Genomic DNA, 27,723 nt, shown 5'->3' with positions numbered 1-27,723 from the left:
AAAAAAAAAACTTTGAGCCATTTATTCTGATTTTATTGCAATTTGTCACAAAACACAGTATTCAAAACATCTGACTAGAGGAATGAATGAAGAGCCAGTGATGAGACTTACATTTTTTTTTTCTTCAAAGCATGTTTTAGGTAGGCCTAGTACAAAATAGGCCTTTTCACACTGCATTGTTCTTAGCCCCAGGCTAGACTGGCTCTGGGCTAGCTTAGTCGGTGTTCACACAAACATTTGTTAACCCTGAGCTAAGGTGCAGTGTGAAAGCACCTAATGCTTCTCATTGATCACCATTCCACAGCAATTACCCTTTGAATAGCTTCCGTATCAAATGAAGTCTGTTAGGCCTACAGACAGCATTCATCAAGAAGATCACTTTCCGAAGTCGGCATTTTGGGGGTTTGTATTATAAATCTTATGTCAGGTGGCATCTCAACCTTCAAGACACACATAACAAATACCATTACTGAGTGCCTTCCTTCTTACTCAGGAATGCTCAAATAAAATTAGCGAAACAATAAACTGCATTTTACTGCTTCTTTCGAGCTCCAGTTTTCCCAGCTGCATGCTACTGAAGTATCACCCAGTACAGTATTTGCGTATATGAAATGGCTTTGACAGGGGCACTGTATTGGATAAACAGAGGTTTGGTGGGAATCAGTTAAATATCTCAAACTCATAACTGACATAACTGTCTTAGAAATATTCATAAAGGTGCTATTATTTTCTAATTCGGGAATTGAGAGGCATTGCATAAACTTTGTACCTGTTTGACTTGTGTAGAAATGACATACCTTTTTTTGAATAATCAAAGTGCAAAGAATGAGTCCCAATTACAATATTATTCACATAATACCTGTAGCTACTTTTAAGTCTGTGCAGCACTAGAACATCAGCAGTACCATTTACCCTTACTTATTATAGTGAAAAGTAACTTGGGATAAAAAAAAATGTAAAAAGACTTTGGCCAATGCATATCTGTTTTTTTTTTATACAGATAATGACAAAAATAAATATACAGTGTGCTAAAGTATTTAAATATATACAAAACATACAGAATGTTCCAGTCAATTCATTGCAGGGATTATACAATATGGAGATTGGATAAAACTGACTGCAAAAGAACACAGCAGAAAGATTATCTACAGCTAAACATTGGAGATTGAAACTCAATTCATCATGTCATTAAAAAAATGAATCAGTGGCAGATAATGGATTTCAAAGTCCCAATTTCCTTTTTCTACCCAAATGTAAGACGCGATGCTTCTAATTTCCTCAGATGCAACACAGGATAGATTTCCATCTGAGAGTCCTTGGGGAGAATAGAAAACGTTTCTTTTGTAGTTTGCTTCCCAAAATGCAGTCATTGGATGTTTAGAAAAATAGGAGATTATTGTATCTGACCGTATCCCAACAGTCAAGTGTCTCATGAGTAGCTCTCGTTCTCATTCCAGCTTGTCATCCACTGCTTTTTCTCAAAGGAATCCAGCTTGGCTTTTCCGTCTTTAAACTGACAAGCCTCCTTCTTGATCCGTACGGCATGGTATCTTGGAACGCTGTCATCATGCTTTGAGCGTTTGAAAAATCCACACTGGCAAGAGAAAATATACAGTGGGGCAAAAAAGTATTTAGTCAGCCACCAATTGTGCAAGTTCTCCCACTTAAAAAGATGAGAGAGGCCTGTAATTAACTATGACAGACAAAATGTGGGGAAAAAAATACAGAAAATCACATTGTAGGATTTTTAATGAATTTATTTGCAAATTATGGTGGAAAATAAGTATTTGGTCAATAACAAAAGTTTATCTCAATACTTTGTTTTATACCCTTTGTTGGCAATTACAGGTCAAACGTTTTCTGTAAGTCTTCACAAGGTTTTCACACACTGTTGCTGGTATTTTGGCCCATTCCTCCATGCAGATCTCCTCTAGAGCAGTGATGTTTTGGGGCTGTTGCTGGGCAATACGGACTTTCAACTCCCTCCAAAGATTTTCTATGGGGTTGAGATCTGGAGACTGGCTAGGCCACTCCAGGACCTTGAAATGCTTCTTATGAAGCCACTCCTCCGTTGCCCGGGCGGTGTGTTTAGGATCATTGTCATGCTGAAAGACCCAGCTACGTTTCATCTTCAATGCCCTTGCTGATGGAAGGAGGTTTCCACTCAAAATCTCACGATACATGGCCCCATTCATTCTTTCCTTTACACGGATTAGTCGTCCTGGTCCCTTTGCAGAAAAACAGCCCCAAAGCATGATGTTTCCACCCCCATGCTTCACAGTAGGTATGGTGTTCTTTGGATGCAACTCAGCATTCTTTGTCCTCCAAACACGACGAGTTGAGTTTTTACCAAAAAGTTATATTTTGGTTTCATCTGACCATATGACATTCTCCCAATCTTCTTCTGGATCATCCAAATGCTCTCTAGCAAACTTCAGACGGGCCTGGACATGTACTGGCTTAAGCAGGATTTGAGTCCCTGGCGGCGTAGTGTGTTACTGATGATAGGCTTTGTTACTTTGGTCCCAGCTCTCTGCAGGTCATTCACTAGGTCCTCCCGTGTGGTTCTGGGATTTTTGCTCACCGTTCTTGTGATCATTTTGACCCCACGGGGTGAGATCTTGCTTGGAGCCCCAGATCGAGGGAGATTATCAGTGGTCTTGTATGTCTTCCATTTCCTAATAATTGCTCCCACAGTTGATTTCTTCAAACCAAGCTGCTTACCTATTGCAGATTCAGTCTTCCCAGCCTGGTGCAGGTCTACAATTTTGTTTCTGGTGTCCTTTGACAGCTCTTTGGTCTTGGCCATAGTGGAGTTTGGAGTGTGACTGTTTGAGGCTGTGGACAGGTGTCTTTTATACTGATAACAAGTTCAAACAGGTGCCATTAATACAGGTAACGAGTGGAGGACAGAGGAGCCTCTTGAAGAAGAAGTTACAGGTCTGTGAGAGCCAGAAATATTGCTTGTTTGTAGGTGACCAAATACTTATTTTCCACCATAATTTGCAAATAAATTCATTAAAAATCCTACAATGTGATTTTCTGGATTTTTTTTCTCATTTTGTCTGTCATAGTTGAAGTGTACCTATGATGAAAATTACAGGCCTCTCTCATCTTTTTAAGTGGGAGAACTTGCACAATTGGTGGCTGACTAAATACTTTTTTGCCCCACTGTACATTATTATAAATGAGACGTGTATCAACCTGCACATATAAATACAACACTTATAAAATATAATGCTCAAGCAAATCAGAGGCAATGCAAAGAGAGTGATTTGTGAGAGAGCATGCTTCCCTTGGAAAGAGTAATATTCAAAATAGCATTTCCAAACAGCCAGGCGGGCAAAGCAGAAACCTATAAAAATAAAGAAGCTGGGATAAAAAGTTAAATAGGTTTGAAAATTAAGGGAAATCGAATATCTGCTCATTCGGGGGAAAAAACTTGAAATGCTGACCAAATTCAAACACACAGATACTGTATCTGAATAGTGCATACTCTTTGCACATATTCAAATTAGATCGATTCCAATGACCAGATATAGTACACTCCCATACGTATTTATTTGGACAGTGAAGCTAAAACTTTTAATTTGGTGTCACACTCCATCATTATGGTTTTGAGATCAAATGTTTTATATGAGGTGACAGTACAGATTTTCCCCTTTTTTTTAGGGTGTTTTCATTCATATCTGTTTTACAGTTTAGAAATAAAATCCCTTTATGTATCTAGTCCCCCCCATTTGAAGGTATCATAAGTATTTTGACAAATTCACTTATCGTGTATTCAATTTAGTCAAAAGTTTTAGTGAGAAAGTTACAGAGGCATAAATATCATGCTTTTTTTGGGGGGGGGGGGGGGGGGGGTGTATGATATTTATGCCTCTAACTTTCTCACCAAATTGTTTTGGGGGCATGATCTTTGTGCATCTGTAACTTTCTCACTCATCATTATTCACAATTCATTCATGATTATCCGTAATCATGGTGGCGTTCAAATTAATGTAGAGGTGTTCAGAAACACACTATTCTTATTGACAATAAACATGACTCCAAAATGATATAATGCATTATTTACCATTCATTTCTATTGGGCACAACATAATCCGAAACACAACCAAAACAAACTGCAAATGCATCCAACAAGTTTGTAGAGTCACAAGCTTGGTATAGTCATTGCGTGCTAGGAATATGGGACCAAATACTAAACTTTTGACTACTTAATATATAATAAGCGAATTTGTCCAAGACTTATGACACCTTCAAATGGGGGGGGGGACTAGATACATAAAGTGCATTCACTTAGGGAGTATGGGAGTGTGTCCCTTCAAATATTTTCACACGAGACGTTCGGAAGTAGCTTCGGAAGTAAGCATTTCCTTTAAAGCCAAAGTGAGTTAGTCTTTGTTAAGCCCACACTCCATGCTGTCTGCAATGTCCATTTTACCCCAGGTCTGAGTGCAGAGATCAGGCACTATGCCTCAGTAGTGAGTTCCTCTTTGTCAGAGGGCTGAACATGGATCTGTGCCTTGTGATACGCTGCATCATACTGTGGGGCTCTCTTGAAGAAACCACACTTAAGGAGAGCAAGGGTGATGAGAATCAATATGAGAATGGAAATATACTGTAACACCGCAAGTGTGAATAAAATCAATTTTTATCAGAAAGGTACGTTCTAATCACTGTATGTTATGATTACCACCTGAATGAATAATGATTCACTGTTACATGCATCTACTAATAGCAGAGTACAACACAGTGAATATATTAGTAAATGTGTTGCAGCTAGACTGTCCTTACCTTCCAGAGTAGAAACACTAGCAACGCCAACATCAGAATACCAGCCAGGACAGCCACGAGGATGATCCACCATGGGACTCCACCAAACTGGGCTACTGCCTTCTCCGGAAACACTGTGACTCTCACCTGCATGGACACAAGAAGAAACCAAATGTTTATTTTGATTTGTTACATAGAAACTCTTAGTTGTATTGATCAGTGAAGGAGTCATTGTGTGAGTGGACTGTGCAACTCACCTGAGTCTCAGCATTCCTGAGGACCATATTCTTTGCAGGAGCATCAAGGCTGATGGAAGCTTTCACAATTATATCAAGATAGTTCAAAGACGCGTAATTCTGTTTCAAAATAAAGGTTTTCAATGTTAGAGAATGTCCGAATCAATCGTATCGGCTATTTAGGACTATTTTGAAAAGCAAATAGCAACAGACATGTTGTTTCTCACCTCAAGGAAGGTAGCATTCCACAGACGGGACCTTAGAGAAATCACTGCACTACTGTCCAAGCCCAGTAGAGGGCACTTGATCACCACACATCTAGAGTCATAGCCATTGCCACACATCTGAGAGGAAAATACTTTTTGTCAGACAACCTAGCTGTCATTATTGATAAACATTTTTTTTTAAATGCAAATGAAAGTGTGTTTACCAAAATCTTGTGCTTTCTTTGGTCTGATACCAAAGAGATTTTGCCTCCAGATGTTTTGCCTCCAGCTTCACGCTTTTTCCTAGATGTGCTAGACTCCTAAAAAAAAAAAACATCACAAGTTAGTATTTCAAACTAGAATTTCATTAAGTGTTTTAAAACCTCATCTCTGGACATTTTTTGCTTCTACAAAAATGCATAGAGTACAGTGAAACTGCATTAGGAAAGTATTACCTGAATGTGTTTGAGAGAGTTGATCTCAGTTTCTGGGGAGCAGGGGATCTCTTCCAGGCCAGTGGTGCTGATCTTAACCAGATATAACAGCCACTTCCCATCCACATTCTCTTTGGGCCACTGAATGTTCAACGAGGCTGTGCCAAAGGACTTCAACGGCTTACCCAAATTGATTATCTGGAGGTATTAACATTTTCAACATCACAGTCCTCAGATCAGTCCTCTAACCTCAGATCAAGTTATATTGAGAAACTCAGTGAGATAAGCAGACAACGATAATTACCCTAAATTCATAATCGATCAAACTGCCGATCTCCTCTTCTGTCTTGATGGCACTCTCTCCTTGCACATCGCCCCCAAAATACACCTGGGAAGGTCTCGCAACTCTGTTGATAAACAAACCACATGTTAGAGGACCACATTGCTCACAATAGCTTTCAAAACTAATTGATGCAGTAGTCAAAAAGTGTCAATGTTTGAATACTTACCCTGCAACAGAAAGTAACATCTCAATCACTACTTTTGCCCTTGCTTTCAGACTGCCCGTTCTTTCCTGTGTACTGGTCCTGAAAGAAGAGAAATGACACAAAAAAAAGTGTTTTACAAGGCCACCAAGTCAGTCATCAGTCACGTTTGTGCGAAAACTATAGTGCTACTTACGTTTGAAGCTCAAGGTCAATGTCGATTTCGGTGGTATTGAGAGAGATACCAGCAGTGCTCAAGATTATGTAGAAAGTAACCTGGAAACACGTTGCATCCAAATATTAAATAACCTTCACCATGAGTGAGCCACACAATGACAGAATAAGAAAAATACTGTAAAGAAAACTGCTTCATAGCCTACCTCTGAATCTCTTTTGAATGGATTCCCCAGTTCACACTCTGTCTGGGAGCCATTCTGATTGGCTAAACAAAGCACCGGTTTATCCCTCTGGAGAACAAGAGCCCATTACAATGTTGTTACTTGACTGATAGCAAATCTATGCTGAAATAATCCAGTGTCCCTCCACTTACCGTAGTTTTCTGAGAGCGAAAGCCGGAGAATGAGAGAGCATTAGGGAACATCCCCACCAGCTTAGCCTCATGGGCATCATCCCCATTTCTGTTCTTCACTGTCACCTCCAGAGCTATGTCCTTCTGATCACTGAGGGAGATCACTGGTAGCCCATTCTGCCTGGATAAAAACAAAACATTGCCTTATACCTCTTCCTCAGATTCATGGTTTTCTTTTTCCAAATCTTAGCATGAACATCCCAGAATGTACAGTGCCTTGTGAAAGTATTCGGCCCCCTTGAACTTTGCGACCTTTTGCCACATTTCAGGCTTCAAACATAAAGATATAAAACTGTATTTTTTTGTGAAGAATCAACAACAAGTGGGACACAATCATGAAGTGGAACGACATTTATTGGATATTTCAAACTTTTTTAACAAATCAAAAACTGAAAAATTGGGCGTGCAAAATTATTCAGCCCCTTTACTTTCAGTGCAGCAAACTCTCTCCAGAAGTTCAGTGACGATCTCTGAATGATCCAATGTTGACCTAAATGACTAATGATGATAAATACAATCCACCTGTGTGTAATCAAGTCTCCGTATAAATGCACCTGCACTGTGATAGTCTCGGAGGTCCGTTAAAAGCGCAGAGAGCATCATGAAGAACAAGGAACACACCAGGCAGGTCCGAGATACTGTTGTGAAGAAGTTTATAGCCGGATTTGGATACAAAAAGATTTCCCAAGCTTTAAACATCCCAAGGAGCACTGTGCAAGCGATAATATTGAAATGGAAGGAGTATCAGACCACTGCAAATCTACCAAGACCTGGCCGTCCCTGTAAACTTTCAGCTCATACAAGGAGAAGACTGATCAGAGATGCAACCAAGAGGCCCATGATCACTCTGGATGAACTGCAGAGATCTACAGCTGAGGTGGGAGACTCTGTCCATAGGACAACAATCAGTCGTATATTGCACAAATCTGGCCTTTATGGAAGAGTGGCAGGAAGAAAGCCATTTCTTAAAGATATCCATAAAAAGTGTCGTTTAAAGTTTGCCACAAGCCACCTGGGAGACACACCAAACATGTGGAAGAAGGTGCTCTGGTCAGATGAAACCAAAATTGAACTTTTTGGCAACAATGCAAAACGTTATGTTTGGCGTAAAAGCAACACAGCTGAACACACCATCCCCACTGTCAAACATGGTGGTGGCAGCATCATGGTTTGGGCCTGCTTTTCTTCAGCAGGGACAGGGAAGATGGTTAAAATTGATGGGAAGATGGATGGAGCCAAATACAGGACCATTCTGGAAGAAAACCTGATGGAGTCTGCAAAAGACCTGAGACTGGGACGGAGATTTGTCTTCCAACAAGACAATGATCCAAAACATAAAGCAAAATCTACAATGGAATGGTTAAAAAATAAACATATCCAGGTGTTAGAATGGCCAAGTCAAAGTCCAGACCTGAATCCAATCAAGAATCTGTGGAAAGAACTGAAAACTGCTGTTTACAAATGCTCTCCATCCAACCTCACTGAGCTCGAGCTGTTTTGCAAGGAGGAATGGGAAAAAGTGTCAGTCTCTCGATGTGCAAAACTGATAGAGACATACCCCAAGCGACTTACAGCTGTAATCGCAGCAAAAGGTGGCGCTACAAAGTATTAACTTAAGGGGGCTGAATAATTTTGCACGCCCAATTTTTCAGTTTTTGATTTGTTAAAAAAGTTTGAAATATCCAATAAATGTCGTTCCACTTCATGATTGTGTCCCACTTGTTGTTGATTCTTCACAAAAGAATACAGTTTTATATCTTTATGTTTGAAGCCTGAAATGTGGCAAAAGGTCGCAAAGTTCAAGGGGGCCGAATACTTTCGCAAGGCACTGTATATGCACTAAGAATGTTTGTTCATACTCACATCTGTAACGGGGGGAACACCTCTTGGTTGGGCTCTTTGGAGCAGAATCTGTACTCCAGTTGTAAATTACTCTGGCAAATATTATCAGTTCCACATCCTTCCTTTAAGAAGTTAACCTGTAGTGAAGCACAATACATAAAAAGCATATTTCTAATGCATCTGACAGTAAGTCCATTCTAAACGTTACTGAATTCCATTCGCCCTGAGACATTCAATGGCATCGTGAAGTATATGCAACAATGGGGACATGGAGATCCTCTCTCAGCTCTGAAGCAGTATGATTACCTCAGTGACAACCTTGCTTGGCTGGGAGTGGTCAAGAATAGGTACAAGCTGGGGGAGAGCGTTCTGCCTCTTCTGACGCTTGGTACCCTGGATTCCCACTGACACCTCAATGGGAATACCACGCAGCTTGTCCCTAATGTTATCCTACAGACAGAGAACACAACCATGATGAGTACACCGTCTCCCTCGCCACATTCTAGGTGTTATTCTAAAATCTCAAGAGGGTTACACGTCAGACAACTATACGCCAGCAGTGACTCTATACGCTGGCTACATTGATGGACACGTTGTAGACCACTTATGAATAGTTATTTGAAAGGTCGTATTAATACATAGATATTTCACTTGTGCATCATTTTCTGTTGGAAATGTTGAGTAAGTGGTTCTTTTTAGTTTTTCACAATTTAGTTGTGCATCAACTCCTCTGTACCTGCAGTCTGATTTTTGTCTTGGTACACGCTCTTTTGTTTTGTCCCCGGAGGTCCAGAAATCCGGTGGACTGGAAGTCCTGGTCGGTGCGAGACTTGTTCAGAAACAGGACCCTAGAGATCAGCCCTTGCTTCCTGCGATCTGCTTCAGCCTCAAATGCATAGCGGATAGCTGTAAGGAAACATTCCAGGACAACAGTATGTATTATGTAAGGACAAATGGATTCAGTCATTTCGGGACTACGACAAATGATCCCAATTGGGGTGGGGTTACTGGAGAGAGAGAAGCTTTGCTTACTTAGTTTTGGGCTGTAGGATGCAGGGTTTGCTTTATAGGTGAAGCATGCTTCCACGGTCAAACTATAGACAACAAATGGATGTCAATTCAATTAAATTAGCAAACAAATGTACAGAAGTATAAAGATGTCAGACAGATATTCAAACATGAGTAGTCATCAAATCCCATCAACACCTTACCAGATACTGTTGCCACAGGTTTTCTTTGTGAAGTCAATTTCCTTCGGAGTAATTTTGACATCCTTCTTGATACTAATAATTGGCCTTGCCCTAAAAAAAAAAATGTTGTTATGTGTTATCTTGAAATGGATTTGTGAGGTCGAAACTAGACTGCTATAGATGGCCTAACAAGATCATCACCTGTAAACGAGTACTGTATCTGAGAGCGACCCAATGGCTATATCAGGATAGGAATTCTTATCTAAGTCCATGTTCCCAGCCAGAGAATATCCAAATAATCTGATGTTGTTGGGCTTTCCCTCAAGGATCTGAAATGACAAATACAAATAGGATGCAGCAGAGATGTCATTTCACTATGTCAACAAGGATATTCACAACCAATAAAACACTGCAAAACCAACCTGTGCAGGCATGGTGTTGATTCCATTAGCAGAACCATGGTAAATGTACACTTTTCCTGCACCAGCGTCAGCGTAGGGCGCTCCAACAGCAATGTCTGTAAAAGAGAAGCCATTTAGCTATGTGATTTGGTGGAAAAAGCACAGAAAAGGCCAGAAACAAGAACAGATACCAGGTTCCCACCTTGATAGGAGTCCTGATTGATGTCACCGATGTTCTCCACTGCCAGCCCAAACATTGAGTCTTTGGTTCCATTGAGGCGGATTGGGGTGATCTTGGCCCACTTTCCTGCCTGGTTGATGTAGACATAAACAGCTCCTCCAATGTCTCCCTCTTTCATGAAGAACTGAGGGGCTCCCACAACAATATCCTGCCACCTGGGATGCAAAAAAAAAAAAAACATTTAAAAAAAGATTGAATCATAACTTACAATGTCCATGTAGGTTTGATTACATCATGTATGGATAAGCCACAACTGGGAAAGTAGAAGTGAACTTGTGCCACATACCCATCTCCATTCAGGTCGACCACAGCTACATCATATCCAAAAGACGATGCCAGTCCAGGCCCTTCTAGAATGTACTCTGGGGAGAGTCTTGCTGACGCTTCATTCTCTTTTCGCAACAGGACCACAGCCCCACAGTGATTGGCTCGTGGTGCTCCAGACACAATAGTTAGGCCATGCCCCTTGGTGATGCTAAAGCCAGAATCAAGGGAAAATCCTGCAACGTGAAATAACAGGAATCAAGGTATATCTCTTACACGGTCTATAATACAGATCATGCATATTTCATGGATAAATGAGTGAATTTGGGATGTAAAGAAAAACACAAATAAATATACTAGTCATGTTATCTTGACGCAACCTAGAAAACATATGTTGATGCACACATAATTATACCAGTAATAATAACTGCAGTGCATTCAAGCATTATGTTAAAATAATGACATGCTAAATATTCACACTATAAACCATTCACTAGTTAGCCATCATGGAGATGGAATGGTTAATGTTTTAGGCACCTCGAGGGTCACAAACCTAAGTAAGTATTGGTCGTCACATCTAGAGTTCTCTCAAAGCTGACCTGCAGAGAAGGCGACTTATACACAAACTGATCAGGGTTGGCAGCAGACAAACTGGTCAAGAACAGGATACCTAAGCACACAAAACACATGATTCCCACAATCAAGGTTCAGACCTACTGTACCCACCTAGGTAGCTGTTAGCAGGCACAGGCACCAGGTCAGGATCCAAGCGGTTCTCATCTCCAACTTCATAAGGTCCGTCATCATAAAATCCCTTTTCCAACAAAGTGTTGTTCTTTTGCTCTACACGTACAATGCCTAGAGTGGTTGAGAGTGTGGGGTGAAGATGTCAATGGAATGCTGCTGGCTTAAATATGACCCTCAACAAAACAATAATGACACAAGCTAAATCTAATTGGGTGAATTTATTCTACAAGTGAAATAAAAATTCAATTAAAGCACAGTATGGAAATGTCAAATGAAGCATGTTGCAATGCCTTTCTTTACCTCTAGAGGGCAATGTAAGTCACAATTACTACATGGTTCATTCAGCTGACATTCAAATCAAAACATTGAACACCCATTTTCAAAGTAAATAGGTTTGGCAACTACAACTTAAGTTCTTGCCTTATGAACAGACTCCTACCTTTCCAGTTGTAGGCGCCAGGCGCTCCAAACACCACGTAATGGTAGTCCTTGGTGAACGTGGCAGCAAGACCCTGCTGACATGAGCCAAACCTCTCATGGCCTCTGGCACGTCCCTCACAGAACTTCCAGTTCCCTCCGTCTTCATCAGAGGACGTATCAATAGTGAGGTCCTGACTCAGGACGTAGCAGCGGCCTGTGATGTCACGGGACTCCTGAGCAGTGTCCACAAACAGACGTCTCTGGTAGCGATGAGCACAGGTCTGCAATGACAAGACAGTGGAATCAGGTTAATCTGGAGGCGAGAGAAATGCACACCTGTTTAGGCGAGATGCTGGCTAGCGGAGGAGAACACTTGAAAAAGAAAAAGAGAGCCGCACACTCTAGGAGCTCCGATGCAATAATTGAACAACCTAAATAACCAACGTTTTGACAGACAAGCTGTCTTCATCAGGGTATAATGAAATCAGGTTAACATCCACCAAGTAAGACAGATCCTCAGCTAATGAATACTGTAGATCTAACGCGAAGTTTCACATGTGAGATATACAAAGCAAAATGAACCTGGTCAGGAAACCAACCAGTATATCCTCGGACACTGACTTACCACAATCTTCCCTCCGGGGCCCTGGCTGTTAACTGTCACCCCCATCCACTGGTTCTCCTTGTTCTCAACTCTCACATCCTCTGTGGAAATTCATCAGAAGGAATCAGGATGTTTATTTTATTCTTGCTTTAGAATAATTTATTACAATTACAGTATATTGTGAATAATAAAGCATCGTGTTAATTCATATGTTGTGTAGGAGAGAGAAACAGAGAGAGAAACAGATATGAGTAACACCTCACCTTCATTGTCAAAATCGATGCGATCACAGTCATCGGATTCTGTGGTGATGTCACAACTGTACAGGCCTCCGGTTATGTTGGCTCTCTGGTTGGCCAGAGCTTTGGCTCTTGGTGCTCCAATCAACAGTCTAAGAAAAATCCAATGACTGTATCTTTAAGATATGTATGGTCTGTAGATTAATGTACTGTGACAATAGCAGATGTCAGAGATGTTTGGTAATCCTATACTGCAGCTGTTCTATTCAATAATTCATACTGACCATTTTTAGACATGGGATTAGATGCAGTCAATTTAGTACCCAGGACTGCACTGAATGACATAAACCATGTCAAACTGGCAAACACATGTCCATTACTGTGTGCCTATACAAATTGCCAGACAAACATCCAGCATTCATAATACTGTCTCAAGCGTTTTAAAATAATTGGGAACATGCCCTTTGAGACACAAATACAAACAATTTGTATATCAACTGGCTGTCAGTCCTCAAAATAATTATTTTGGTGGCTAGGGACAAAAAAAAAGAGATTCTCATGATCTATTTAGTCGGAAGTTTACATACACCTCAGCCAAATACATTTAAAGTCAGTTTTTCACAATTCCTGACATTTAATCATTGTAAAACATTCCCTGTCTTAGGTCAGTTAAGATCACCACTTTATTTTAAGGATGTGAAATGTCAGAATAATAGTAGAGAGAATTATTTATTTCAGCTTGTATTTCTTTCACCATATTCCCAGTGGGTCAGAAGTTTACATACACTCAATTAGTATTTGGTAGCAGTGCCTTTAAATTGTTTAACTTGGGTCAAACATTTCGGGTAGCCTTCCACAAGTGTCCCACAATAAGTATGGTGAATTATGGCCCATTCCTCCTGAGCTGGTGTAATTGAGTCAGGTTTGTAGGCCTCCTTGCTTGCACATGCTTTTTCAGTTCTGCCCACAAATGTTCTTTGTGATGGCAACTCAAATACCTTGACTTTGTTGTCCTTAAGCCATTTTGACACAAATTTGGAAGTATGCTTGGGGTCATTGTCCATTTGGAAGACCCATTTGCGACCAAGCTTTAACTTCCTGACTGATGTCTTGAGATGTTGCCTCAATACATCCACATAATTCCCCTGCCTCGTGATGCCATCTATTTTGTGAAGTGCACTAGTCCCTCCTGCAGCAAAGCACCCCCACAACATGATGCTGCCATCCCCGTGCGACACGGTTGGGATGGTGTTCTTCAGCTTGAAAGCATCCCCCTTTTTCTTCCAAACATAACGATGGTCATTATGGCCAAACAGTTCTATTTTTGTTTCATCAGACCAGAAGACATTTCTCCAAAAAGTACGATCTTTGTCCCCATATGCAGTTGCAAACCGTAGTCTGGCTTTTTTATGGCAGTTTTGGAGCAGTGGCTTCTTCCTTGCTGAGCTGCCTTTCAGGTTATGTCGATATAGGACTCGTTTCACTGTGGAATTAGATACTTTTGTACCTGTTTCCACCAGTATCTTCACAAGGTCCTTTGCTGTTGTTCTGGGATTGATTTGCACTTTTCACACCAAAGTACGTTCCTCTCTAGGAGACAGAACGCTCTCCTTCCTGAGCGGTATGACAGCTGTGTGGTCCCATGGTGTTTATACTTAGGTAATATTGTTTGTACAGATGAACGTCGTACCTTCAGTCGTTTGGAAATTGCTCCCAAGGATGAACCAGACTTGTGGAGGTCTACAATTTTTTTTATGAGGACTTGACTGATTTCTTTTGATTTCCCCACGATGTCAAGCAAAGAGGCACTGAGTTTGAAGGTAGGCCTTGAAATTCATCCACAGGTACACACCTCCAATTGACTCAAATTATGTCAATTGGCCTATCAGAAGCTTCTAAAGCCCTGACATCATTTTCTGGCATTTTCCAAGTTGTTTAAAGGCACAGTCAACTTAGTGTATGTAGACTTATGACCCACTGGAATTGTGATACAGTGAATTATAAGTGAAATAATCTGTCTGTAAACAATTGTTGGTAAAATTACTTGTGTCATGCACAAAGTAGACGTCCTAACCGACTTGCCAAAACTATGGTTTATTAACAAGAAATTTGTGGAGTGGTTGAAAAACAAGTTTCAATGACTCCAACCTAAGTGTATGTAAAAGTCCGACTTCAACTGTATGTAGTAGAGTAGACTATTGTGCAATATAATGAGCAATAGGCAGAGCAACAGTAGAGCCGACAATCTAATTTGCAACATATTCAATAATGTGATTGTCCTGTACAACATTAGCTCACTGACAACAACTTATCCAAATCATCTCCCAGTCCCTCAGAGAATCCTAACAACCGCCGGGGGACAATAGGCCTGTGTGAATACGTTAAAGGCTTGAATAATTTGTAGAGCCATTCACATTTGTATTTACTTATTTATCTGGGCAAGTCAGTTAAGAACAAATTCGGCCTACACCGGCCAAACCCTAACCACGCTGGGCCAATTGTGCGCCGCCCTGTGGGCCTCCCAATCACGGCCGGTTGTGATACAGCCTGGAATCAAACCAGGGTGTGTGTAGGTATGAGATTCAGTGCCTTAGACCGCTGCCCACTCAGGAGCCCATATATTTATGCACAATGCTTTATAAGACCTGTGACTGAATGAGATATTGGAATGAAACATTTCAAGTAATATCTTAGCAGGGCTTTTAGGAATTGGCTGTACTTGCACTTCACTAAATGAAAAAAGTGTTCCTGTTAGACTAACACTATAGAGGGAAACACACAGGCAGCTTGCGCATTGTTGAACAACCACAGTGAGAGAAACACCTCAGCAGGACCACTCTGGGTCACATTTTCCAGCCTGAACAGTGAGTGAGAACCACAGCCCATACCAGGGAGCACTGAGAAAAATGTGAGCAGAAGCATCAATATGAGAATGGCTCACTCTGGGAGAAAATATTGCATAGGCCTATTGCATATTAACTAGAGGAAGTCGTTTTGTAATGCAATTAGGGAAATGTACTACAGTCCATACAGTACAAGTCCTCTGTTCAACTGCTTAGGGACCGATCTAATGGAGAACACATTTGGGTGATCGTGGACCACAGTGTGAATCCAATGGAAACATTGTAAGAATTTCCTCAAAGGGGGTCAGGGAATCCTCTTCACCCTCTTCCTCCACTCTGCATGATTCCACAGGCTCTTCCGTAAACCCCCTATTGATTCATTGGATAGTGTCATAGACCTCCAATTAACAAACAAGAACTCCCAAGAGGAAGCCTGTTGGGAAAGAGGAAGATAGAAGCCCAAATTCTGTCCCCTCCCTTCTATCAACAGCCAGTGAAATGCAAATAAGAGCTTAGTCAATACAAAGATCGTAACTACAATTTCACAGTGCAGCTGAGCTTCAGTGCTAGGCACAGTTAGAATGTATATAGTTGAGGGCTTTCAGAATCCTAATTTATTTATTGTAATGTTACTCTTGCACATCACACTTTCACTTAACCCTGGAGAAAACAACCCCATACACTTGTAGAAAAAAAGGTTCCAAAAGGTTTCTGCGGCTGTCCCCATAGGATAAGTATTTTTGGTTCCGGGTAGAACCATAGGGTTCTCCTATGGGGACAAGCGAAGAACCATTTTTGGTTCTAGATATAACCTTTTTTCCCAGAGTATAGAGCTATATTAGGTGGGAAACAACACATCAATGCAGAGATAGTAACACAGAGACAGTAACACAGAGATAGGGATTTGTATCTGCAAGAAAAGGTTTTCAGCATGGCTCCTCAGTGATAATTTGGCAAATCACTGAAGAGTAATATTGACATTAACACGCAACACTTCAGCCTTTGCATCCAAAGTCTGGTGCACACATGTAAACAAGCTGCTAATTTCTGATGACTTATGGACAAGCACCTTATCCACCCTGTCATATTGACTACTAAACAGCTTCTGATGTAGATAAACTCATTCGGAATGACAAAGCAATTAGAAACAAAAGGTCAAAACTGCTACTTGGAGCTTCTGAAACTTTCTTCCCTCTGGTCTTCATAGATCTGAATGCCCTAGAGAAGTAATGGGAACACTGTGATGTGATATAAGCTACCGCTAAGCTACCTTCTTCGTAGCGAACTGCCAACAAGTTACATTTGCGGGAAATTAGACATTTTCGGACATACATGGGAAGCCATATCCCTATCCCTGTCAAGAAGTCTAAAAGACAATAGGAAGAGCAAAGAAAGTCAAAACAGAGACCATGTCAAAGCATGGCAGATCAACCAACAGAATGGTTGGTTACAGACTAACAGGAAATGAATAGCGGTGACCAAATTATGGGTGCATCCTTTGTTCACATGTGTGACGCTACCCCCACCACCACACACTCACAGTCCCCAGGACCCCTGCAGCTGTTCTAACTGTATCCGTTTACCCACACCAACACTTGGCACTGGCCTGGAGTTGGCTTGTTATATCAGCCAGGCCATTACAAGAATTAGGCGTGCTGGATTTAAGCAGAGATCCTGCTCAGTGAAAGCTCAGATAGGAACAAAACCCCTGTTAGATCTGGTGCAAAGAGTTCATATACATACTACTGTACAGTGTGTTCCAAGAAAAGCCACGATTTCTACTTGGTTTTGAGTGTCTTGTCTGAGAGAAAACTGCTGCAAGCGGTCTATTGGGTTACATGTGCACAGATGGCCTGGCATGTACAATTCAATGGCCTTTTCTCTGGTTTCACTGTGGAGATATCCTAACCAAATCATCGACGTACATAGCTATTCACGGCGGTATCCAATTCATTGTTTTGAAAAGGATGCATTAACATGTTCAATATATACACTACCTTTCAAAAGTTTGGGGTCACTTAGAAATGTCCTTGTTTTTTAAAGAAAATCACCTTTTTTGTCCATTAAAATAACGTCAAATCGATCAGAAATACAGTGTAGACATTGTTAATGTTGTAAATGACTATTGTAGCTGTAAAACGGCAGATTTTTTATGGAATATCTACACAAGCGTACAGAGGCCCATTATCAGCAACCATCACTCCTGTGTTCCAATGGCATGTTAGCTAATCTAAGTTTATATTTTTAAAAGGCTAATTGATCACTAGAAAACCATTTTGCAATTATGTTAGCACAGCTGAAAACTGTTCTGCTGATTAAAGAAGCAATAAAACTGGCCTGCTTTAGACTAGTTGAGTATCTGGAGCATCAGCATTTGTGGGTTCGATTACAGGCTCAAAATGTCTAGAAACAAAGCACTTTCTTTTGAAACTGGTCAGTCTATTCTTGTTCGGAGAAATGAAGGCTATTCCATGCGAGAAATTGCCAAGAAACTGAAGATCTCGTACAACGCTGTGTACTACTCCCTTCACAGATCAGCGCAAACTCGCTCTAACCAGAATAGAAAGAGGAGTGGGAGGCCCCGGTGCACAACTGAGAAAGAGGATAAGTACATTAGAGTGTTTGAGAAACAGACGCCTCTCAAGTCCTCAATTGGCAACTTCATTAAATAGTACCCGCAAAACACCAGTCTCAACTAGAAGTCGACCGATTAATTGGCATTGGCCGATTTATTAGGGCCGATTTCAAGTTTTCATAACAATCGGTAAATCAACCTTTTTGGACGCCGATTATGGCCGATAACATTGCAATCCACGAGGAAACTGCGTGGCAGGCTGACCACCTGTTGCACGAGTGCAACGTCAAAAGGACCTTGTGGCTGCAAGGAGCCAAGGTAAGTTGCTAGCTAGCATTTAACTTATCTTGTAAAAAACAATCAATCTTCGCATAATCACTAGTTAACTACACATGGTTGATGATATTACTAGGTTAACTAGCTTGTCCTGAGTTGCATATAATCAATGTGGTGCCTGTTAATTTATCATCGAATCACAGCCTACTTCAACTTCGCCAAAAGGGTGATGATTTAACAAAAGCGCATTCCCGAAAAAAGCACAATCTTTGCACAAATGTACCTAACCATAAACACTAATGTCTTTCTTAAAATCAATACACAGAAGTATATTTTTTAAAACCTGCATATTTAGTTAAAAGAAATTCATATTAGCAGGCAATATTAACTAGGGAAATTGCTTCACTTCTCTTGCTTTCACTGCAAGCAGAGTCAGGGTATATGCAACAGTTTGGGCCGCCTGGCTCGTTTCGAAATAATTTACCAGACTTTTACATAATTATGACATGACATTGAAGCAATATTTAGACTTAGGGTTGCCACCCGTTCAATCAAATATGGAACGGTTCCGTATTTCACTGAAAGAATAAACATTTTGTTTTAGAAATGATTGTTTCCGGATTTGACCATATTAACGACCTAAGGCTCGTATTTCTGTGTTTATTATATTATAATTAAGTCTATGATTTGATATTTGATAAAGCAGTCTGACTGAGAAGCGGTAGGTAGCAGCAGGCTTGTAGGAATTCATTCAAACAGCACTTTACTGTGTATGCCAGCAGCTCTTAGCAATGCTTGATGCACAGCGCTCTTCATGCCAATCAACTCCCGAGATTAGGCTGGCAATGCTAAAGTGCCTATAAGAACATCCAATAGTCAAAGATATATGAAATACGGGCCTCCCGGGTGGTGCAGTGGTCTAGGGCACTGCATCGCAGCGCTAGCTGTGCTACCAGAGACTCTGGTTTCATAATTCCTATAATAACTTCAACCTAAAACTTCTTAACTGGGAATATTGAACAACCAGCATTCATATGTTCTCATGTTCTGAGCAAGGAGCTTAAACGTTAGCTTTTTTACATGGCACATATTGCACGTTTACTTTCTTCTCCAACACTGTGTTTTTGCATTATTTAAACTACATTGAACATGTTTCATTCTTTATTTGAGACTAAATAGATTTTATTTATGTATTATATTAAGTTAAAATAAAAGTGTTCATTGTTCATTCATTATTGTTGTAATTGTCATTTTAACAAATATATATATATAAACTGTCTGATTAATCGATATCGGCTTTTTTTGGTCCTCCAATAATCGGTATTGGTATTGGCATTGATAAATCATACTCGTTCGACCTCTAGTCTCAAAATCAACAGTGAAGACGTGACTCCGGGATGCTGGCCTTCTAGGCAGAGTTGCAAAGAAAAAGCCATATCTCAGACTGGCCAATAAAAATAAAATATTAAGATGGGCAAAAGAACACAGACACTGGACAGAGGAACTCTGCCTAGAAGGCCAGCATCCTGGAGTTGCTTCTTCACTGTTGACGTTAAGACTGGTGTTTTGCGGGGACTATTTAATGAAGTTGCCAGTTGAGGACTGGCCAGTTGAAGAGATCTTCAGTTTCTTGGCAATTTCTCGCATGGAATAGCATTCATTTCTCAGAACAAGAATAGACTGACGAGTTTCAGAAGAAAGTTCTTTGTTTCTGGTCATTTTGAGTCTGTAATCGAACGCACAAATGCTGATTGTCATGTGTGCTCCCTCTCCGACCTCTAGGTCACCAGGCTGCTCATTATGCCGCACACCTGTCACCATCGTTACGCACACCTGCGTGTCATCAGACTCACCTGGAATCCATCACTTCCCTGATTACCTTCCCTATATATGTCACTCCCTTTCCCAGTCATCATTGTTTACATTTCTGTTTCATGTCTGTGCGTGTTTCTTGTTCTGTATTATTTTGCGTTTATTTATAAAAACACTCACTCCCTGAACTTGCTTCCTGACTTTCAGTGCACATCATTACACTGATGCTCCAGATACTCATCTTGTCACGTTCTGACCTTAGTTCCTTTGTTTTAGTATTGTCAGGGCGTGAGTTGGGTGGGTTGTCTATGTTAGTTTTTCTATGATTTTCTATTTCTGTGTTTGGTCTGATATGGTTCTCAATCAGAGGCAGCTGTCAATCGTTGTCCCTGATTGAGAACCATATTTAGGTAGCCTGTTTTCCTTTGTGTTTTGTGGGTGGTTATTTTCAGTCTTTGTGTGTCTGCACCAGATAGAACTGTTTCGGTTGTCACTTTGTTGTTATCTATTTTTGAAGTGTTCCGATTCTTATTAAAAAGATGAACACTAACCACACTGCGTTTTGGTCCTCTCCTTCTTCCACCTCTGAATGCCATTACAGAACCACCCACCAAAAAAGGACCAAGCAGCGTGGTAACGGGCAGCAGCAGCAGCGGTCGCAGGACTCCTGGACATGGGAGCGAGATCCGAACTATGTCACAACTTGGGAGGAGATAGACAGGTGGTCGGTCGACCCAGGGAGAGTGCCGGAGCCCGCCTGGGATTCTCTGGAGCAGTGTGAGGAGGGATACCGGCGAATGGAGTCAGCACGGCGGCGCGGAAGGAATCCCGAGAGGCAGCCCCAAAAATGTCTTGGGGGGAGGCACACGGGGAGTGTGGCGAGTTCAGGTAGGAGACCTGCGCCAACTTCCAGTACTTACCGGAGAGAGAGAGGGACCGGGCAGGCACCGTGTTATGCCGTGAGGCGCACGGTGTCCCCGGTGCGTGTGCATAGCCCGGAGCGGTACATCCCAGCTCCTCGTATCGGCCGGGCTAGAGTGGGCATCGAGCCAGGTGCCATGAAGCTGGCTCAGCGCATCTGGTCTCCAGTGCGTCTCCTCGGGCCGGTGTACATGGCACCAGCTCTACGCATGGTGTCCCCGGTTCGCCAGCACAGCCCAGTGCGGGCTATTCCACCTAGCCGCACTAGCCTGGCTACGGGGAGCATTCAACCAGGTAGGGTTGGGCAGGCTCGGTGCTCGAGACCTCCTGTGCGCCTTCATGATCCGGTCTATCCGGTGCTACCTCCACACACCAGCACTCCGGTAGCAGCCCCCCGCACCAGGCTGTCTCTCCGTCTTCTGCCTACAGGTGCTCCCTCCTCTCCAGCGCTGCCAGAGTCTCCCTCCTCTCCAGCGCTGCCAGAGTCTCCCTCCTCTCCAGCGCTGCCAGAGTCTCCCGTTTGTCCTGAGCCGCCAGAGCCTCCGGTCTGTCCTGAGCCGCCAAAGCCTCCGGTCTGTCCTGAGCCGCCAGAGCCTCCGGTCTGTCCTGAGCCGCCAGAGCCTCCGGTCTGTCCTGAGCCGCCAGAGCCTCGGGTCTGTCCTGAGCCGCCAGAGCCGACGGTCTGTCCTGAGCCGCCAGTCTGTCCTGAGCCGTCAGTCAGCCAGGAGCTGCCAGAGCCGTCAGTCAGCCAGGAGCTGCCAGAGCCATCAGTCAGCCAGGAGCTGCCAGAGCCGTCAGTCAGCCAGGAGCTGCCAGAGCCGTCAGTCAGCCAGGAGCTGCCAGAGCCGCCAGTCAGCCAGGAGCTGCCAGAGCCGTCAGTCAGCCAGGAGCTGCCAGAGCCGTCAGTCAGCCAGGAGCTGCCAGAGCCGTCAGTCAGCCAGGAGCTGCCAGAGCCGTCAGTCAGCCAGGAGCTGCCAGAGCCGTCAGTCAGCCAGGTGCTGCCAGAGCCGTCAGTCAGTCAGGAGCTGCCAGAGCTGCCTGTCACGCCGGCGATGCCAGAATCGCCCTTCACTCCGGAGCTGCCGGAGTCTCCCGCCTGTCCGGCGCTGCCAGAATCTCCCGTCTATTCGGGACCCATGGCTAGGGTCCCCAGTAGGAGGTTGGCGGCAAGGATCGCCGCTCGTAAGAGGCCACGAGGGCGGTTGAGGAGGCGGACAAAAACTGTGGGAAGTGTGGTCCCCGTCCCGCGCCAGAGCCGCCACCGCGGACAGACACCCACCCAGACCCTCCCCTATAGGTTTAGGTTTTGCGGCCGGAGTCCGCACCTTTGGGGGAGGGGTACTGTCACGTTCTGACCTTAGTTCCTTTGTTTTGTCTTTTGTTTTAGTATTGTCAGGGCGTGACTTGGGTGGGTTGTCTATGTTAGTATTTCTATGATTTTCTATTTCTGTGTTTGGCCTGATATGGTTCTCAATCAGAGGCAGCTGTCAATCGTTGTCCCTGATTGAGAACCATATTTAGGTAGCCTGTTTTCCTTTGTGTTTTGTGGGTGGTTATTTTCAGTCTTTGTGTGTCTGCACCAGATAGAACTGTTTCGGTTGTCACTTTGTTGTTATCTATTTTTGAAGTGTTCCGTTTCTTATTAAAAAGATAAACACTAACCACACTGCGCTTTGGTCCTCTCCTTCTTCCACCTCTGAATGCCGTTACACATCTAGTCTAAAGAAGGCCAGTTTTATTGTTTCTTTAATCAGCACAACAGTTTTCAGCTGTGCTAACATAATTGCAAAAGGGTTTTCTAATGATCAATTAGCCTTTAAAATGATAAACTTGGATTAGCTAACACAATGTGCTATTGGAACACAGAAGTGATGGTTGCTGATAATGGGCTTCTGTACGCCTATTTAGATATTCCATTAAAAAAACAGCCGGTTCCAGCTACAATAGTCATTTACAACATTAACAATGTCTATACTGTATTTCTGATCAATTTGATGTTATTGTAATGGACAACAAACATGTGTTTTTTGTTCAAAAACAAGGACATTTCTAAGTACCCCCAAAATTTGAAAGGTAGTGTATATTATTATTTTACTAGGCAAGTCAACTAAGAACAAATTATTATTTACAATGGCGGCCTACACCAGCCAAACACAGACCACACTGGGCACCACCCTATGGGACTCCCAATCATGGCCGCTTGTAATAAAGCCTGGATTTGAACCAGGGTGTCTGTAGTGACGCCCTTTGCACTGAAATGCAGTGCCTTAGACCACTGCGCTACTTGGGAGCCCTAATATACAGTGTCAAATGGAAAAGGGTAGAGCTCTACTTATCACTTCCACTCCACAGGAAACTACATAATTAGAAGGAAGGAAAATACTCTAGTGTATCACACTTAAAACGAGGTTGTGCTTTCAATGCAACCATTGGGGAGTTGCAGTGCACAGAGACTGGTGTTGTAGTGCACAGAGACATTGGCAATAAGACCCTGAAGGGCTTGAGGTTGTTTTGAGTTCAAATCAGTTTAACACAATCGGTGCTAGACACCGAAGGTTATCTAACTAGAGTGGAAGGGTAAGTGAGTTAATCACTTTGGTTGAGTTGAGTTCAGACAGTGAGGATATTAGTCTGTTATATAGACACACCCGCTGCTCCAATAAGTATGGCCAGCTCATCATAATAGACTACAATATGCTCCTTTAAAAAAATTGTTCCAAGCCCCAATGTACTAAAAAGGAAGTGGTCACTCAGTACAAGCAATAGCCAATAAATGAGTTGCTAACATTATTAATTAATTCATGTTCCCAAATAAATGTTGCTGATAATTTGGCCAGATTTGCATTTTCCATTAACGCCACTGACTGTGAATATCAGATGCTCTAGGTGGGGGAAAATATAAATAAGAGTCAATTGTCGATTGGTTTCACAAATATTTGCGTTGACATTTGGTTTTCTGAGCTGTGTAAAGACATAGCGGGTTAATGAGCATCACAGCTGTTAGCCAGGGCTACACATTAACTATCTTTGTGATCAACTCTGCTTTCACTTGGTTTGTTCATTATCTAAGGTCACATGAGGATTTACATTTGAGATCACAGCCAGTTCTTGACTTGGGCAGGAGCTCACCAGAGCTGAGTACCGGTGCCTCAAATGTTCTACTGCTTGAGCTCCTGTTCCTAGAATATTACATCAAAAGTATTGTGGAGCTCCTGCACCTAAAGATAAACTGTACCGGCACCCAAAATGAGTACCGGCACCTATTTCAGTTCAAGTAAAGCACTGATTACAGACAAAATGTTTACAAGACACTGTGTTTCCCTTCTGGTCTCAATGACCTAAAACGGATAGGCCTACACATTTTTTTTATGATACTATCTTCTTTGTAACAACCAACCAAGGACAAGAACCCAACAGGGAGGGGAAACTGTCATAAAGGCAAATGGCTCATTTTCCACACGTCTTCTTAGCCTTCATTGGAGTTCTGTAGAAGACAGGGACAGATTTACTAGAATGTTTGTCATTCTCCTAACATTGACTTGACTTTTTGTTTGAATTGTTATTCTTCCGAAATGACATTGCTTCGTAAATCTGATCCCAATGTGTGTGGCTTTTCAAAACACCAAGGCTTGAGCTCTTCTATCGTTGTTAATAAATCAGTGGCTCTCTCTCTACCCAACCAAGGAACTCTAGCTTCCCTTTGAAATTGACTGGGACACAGCCAACTGCCAGGCTCCTGAGAAATACCAAGCTTCTGTTTGTCCAACAAATACCATGAAATGCACTATATATTTTAGAGACTGCTGCTTTGGGCCATCAGCAGGCTTCTCTTGAACTTATTTCTTGGACAAGCAGAGAGATACACACACTTGTAAAACATTAACATACAAGTAGGACATTCAACTTTTTTTAACTAGTAATTTACAGCAGCCATTACGGTGAAAATGTGCTTTGAAAATAGCATTAAAAAACGTTTTAAAGTTGTGTTGTTCATCTGTTTCCACTCCCTATCCATTTATGGGCACAAAGGCATGATTTTGTCTAAGATGAGCATTTTAACTGTCTTATTCTAACCTTTATTCAAAGCACTTAACCTCAAGCGTGTTCCCTTTCAAATGACACTATGGTTATGCTTAACTGCATCCTCTTACTGTATATGCTAATTATAATAATTTAACTGTGGGTCCATATTGCTTAACCTAAAAATCTCTGGTCTTGTAGGTGATAAACATGTAGTAAATGTGTTAATAGTGATACCAAGAACTGCCGTACCTGGAGAGGTTCACATTGCATTCCTCAAAGCAGGATCTAAGTCAGGATCTAAGCAAAAGAAGGGCAATCTGAGTGATCTAAGGAATCCTGGCCAAAATGTTGTTATCAGTGCATTGCAGACTGGGCCTTTGCATCTCTAATGTACTGCAGCAAGTGCCCTCTGGCTGCCACCAAATGTGTGCTTGCTTGTTGGAGCTCAGCTAAGCTCACCCTGGCTACAGTATGTGTGTGGATATGACATGCAGCAGAGCCCATCCCCCTGCCCTGTTCTTCTGGTGGGTATCTGGAACACACACCTGTGAGGCATGGTTTTGTCCCGCACTGGATCAGTGCACTCACCCCTAACTTTCCTGGCACCTCAGGGTTTGCTAAATGAAATGAATCACAGGTTACACACAGATGGTGCCCATCCTATCTATCATTACCATTACTAATCATTATTAAATGTCAGGTATGTCAAAATATTTTGCTATTTCGGTAATAAAGCAATGCTGACCATAGTTAAAATACATCTTTATTTGATAAAGTTAGACTTCATGGATTGTTCTTTATCTAAATATATTCAATGTTCATGGCTGCAATGTTTTTAAATTATGCACAGTGTGTTCTGTCTGGGCCACTGCCCTTAGCACCCTGTCCTAAACCAATAATTCACCCCGACCCATGCCACACTCATCCACTCTCAGTTGGGACAATTACATCAGGTCACCAATCATTCCTCTTTTCAGAGGAATTAATCTAAACTATCAGAGAATGGATTACAGGTGAATAGATAAAACCATGGTTGCACCACTGCAGATGCCTGAGTTGCTATTTAGTAGAATGACAACCATTTGTTATAAACTCGGGTTTATATATAATATAAAGGTAAAATAAATAACCATGTTATGAACTCATTAAATAAGTGCACAATAATGGAGTTGCTGGCAGATCTATTTGTAAGAATTAAAAACAGCAGAAGTGATGCTGTTGGTTACTTGACACCAAAATTCTTCTGAAATGATAACAGTGATAATATACTTTTCAATAAACATCTGGGTGCGCAATACAGTGTCTCATACTATGAAAAAAAACGTATGATATCCCGTGTGTATTCACTTTTTAATGTCCTTACATATTTCCTATTCATATTCAGATGTCCCCATCTCAACCTCTCATTTGGGGGATAGAGTCACTTTCTTTTGAACAAATGTCATTAACATGCATGATTTCTCCAGTGACAAAGCTCGTTACCTCTGGTTTTCCATTGTTAATTTGTAGCAAGGACCCTGTCAAAGGGTATTCTGAAACACACAATGACTGGACCCACGCACTACTGAATATAAATACTCATTGTGCTTCTAGCCTATTAACACGCATTCAACACGTAGGTCTCCAAAACATAGAGTAAAAAAAAAAGTTTAAATGTTTCACTTTAAAATATTTAAAAACCATGTACGAATAGAAATAGTTAATTTCTCTCCATAACGAAACAATTGTGGAACGTTGCGTTAATAGGAAACGTTTTTAAATGCACAGTATCGTTTTAAATGCACAATATTCTCCTCCCTTGACAAGAAAACGGTCCCACCGGAATTTGGTCAATGGACCTGCTACCATACATCAAGTGATGAACGCTCCAACTAACGTTACTGTAAAATGGAGACCGGAGACGCACAATAAGTAGCCTAACCTACCCACACGAAGTGTAAGCCTAATAAATGTTACATAACTAATTCAACAACAATATCAACAACAACAAAAAACTAAACTTACATTCTCTTATCTGAAGGAATAAGTTGCCGGTGCATGGCTAGAGAGAATCCAAATAAACTGCCCGGTTCCCCGTCTTTCCTCAGGACATTCAAGGTATCCAGGTTGAAGGCTGATATAGGAGTCCATTCTAGCAAACAAAAAAGTGCCACATGAATTGGAAAATATCTTATTGGGAGAACCATTGCGCTAGAAGCAAATGGTACCACTATAGTCCAATGTTGTGCCGCTGTCTCCACGTTCCACTACACCTCGCTCAGGATTCTCTGCTGAATGGTTCTGTTGTTTTCCCGGGGTTATGGATAAAGTTCGTGTAGTACAGCGCCCCTCCCTCCTCTGCTTGGTTGTCACTAGTTAACACATCGACAAAGTCTAAATTGGCTATGGTAAACATTCTTGAAAACAAAACAAAAAATCAGCTTTTTGCTTTTAATTTAAGGTTAGAGTTAGGTTTAGAATTAGCAGTGTGGTTACGATTAGAAGTTAAGGTTAGGGTTATGTTTAAATCACATTTTAAGAAGAGAAATTGTAGAAATAAACGGGGTTTAGCCATTTGTGGCTGTGTTGACTAGTGACACTCCTCTGCTGCCCTCCACCC

At 41.9% G+C, this 27,723-nt stretch overlaps 1 protein-coding gene across 2 annotated transcripts; it reads right to left on the bottom strand.

The window, feature by feature from the left end:
- Positions 1-11: 11 nt before the first annotated feature.
- On the bottom strand, positions 12-27,723 carry itga6a (integrin subunit alpha 6a). 2 transcript variants are annotated; one of them, XM_021597163.3, is made up of 26 exons: positions 27,129-27,723; positions 12,699-12,826; positions 12,457-12,536; positions 11,851-12,112; positions 11,391-11,522; positions 10,687-10,900; positions 10,362-10,555; positions 10,181-10,275; positions 9,960-10,087; positions 9,780-9,869; positions 9,601-9,662; positions 9,305-9,474; positions 8,875-9,018; positions 8,590-8,705; positions 6,688-6,847; positions 6,518-6,604; positions 6,334-6,413; positions 6,162-6,239; positions 5,957-6,059; positions 5,674-5,850; positions 5,443-5,538; positions 5,240-5,356; positions 5,034-5,132; positions 4,798-4,923; positions 4,445-4,573; positions 12-1,594 (listed from the first exon to the last, which is right to left on the bottom strand). In XM_021597163.3, the coding sequence occupies exons 1-25, from the start codon at positions 27,308-27,310 to the stop codon at positions 4,472-4,474; spliced, it is 3,222 nt and encodes a 1,073-aa protein (XP_021452838.3). In that variant the 5' UTR covers positions 27,311-27,723; the 3' UTR covers positions 12-1,594; positions 4,445-4,471. The 2 variants fall into 2 exon arrangements, with proteins under 2 accessions (XP_021452838.3, XP_021452837.3); XM_021597162.3 differs by lacking the exon at positions 4,445-4,573.

Source organism: Oncorhynchus mykiss, chromosome 3, assembly GCF_057628025.1.
Source record: "Oncorhynchus mykiss isolate SJ-2025 chromosome 3, ASM5762802v1, whole genome shotgun sequence".
Lineage (NCBI taxonomy): Eukaryota > Metazoa > Chordata > Actinopteri > Salmoniformes > Salmonidae > Oncorhynchus > Oncorhynchus mykiss.
Note: the sequence above shows the minus strand (reverse complement) of the source record. Positions and strands in the feature narration are given on the sequence as shown.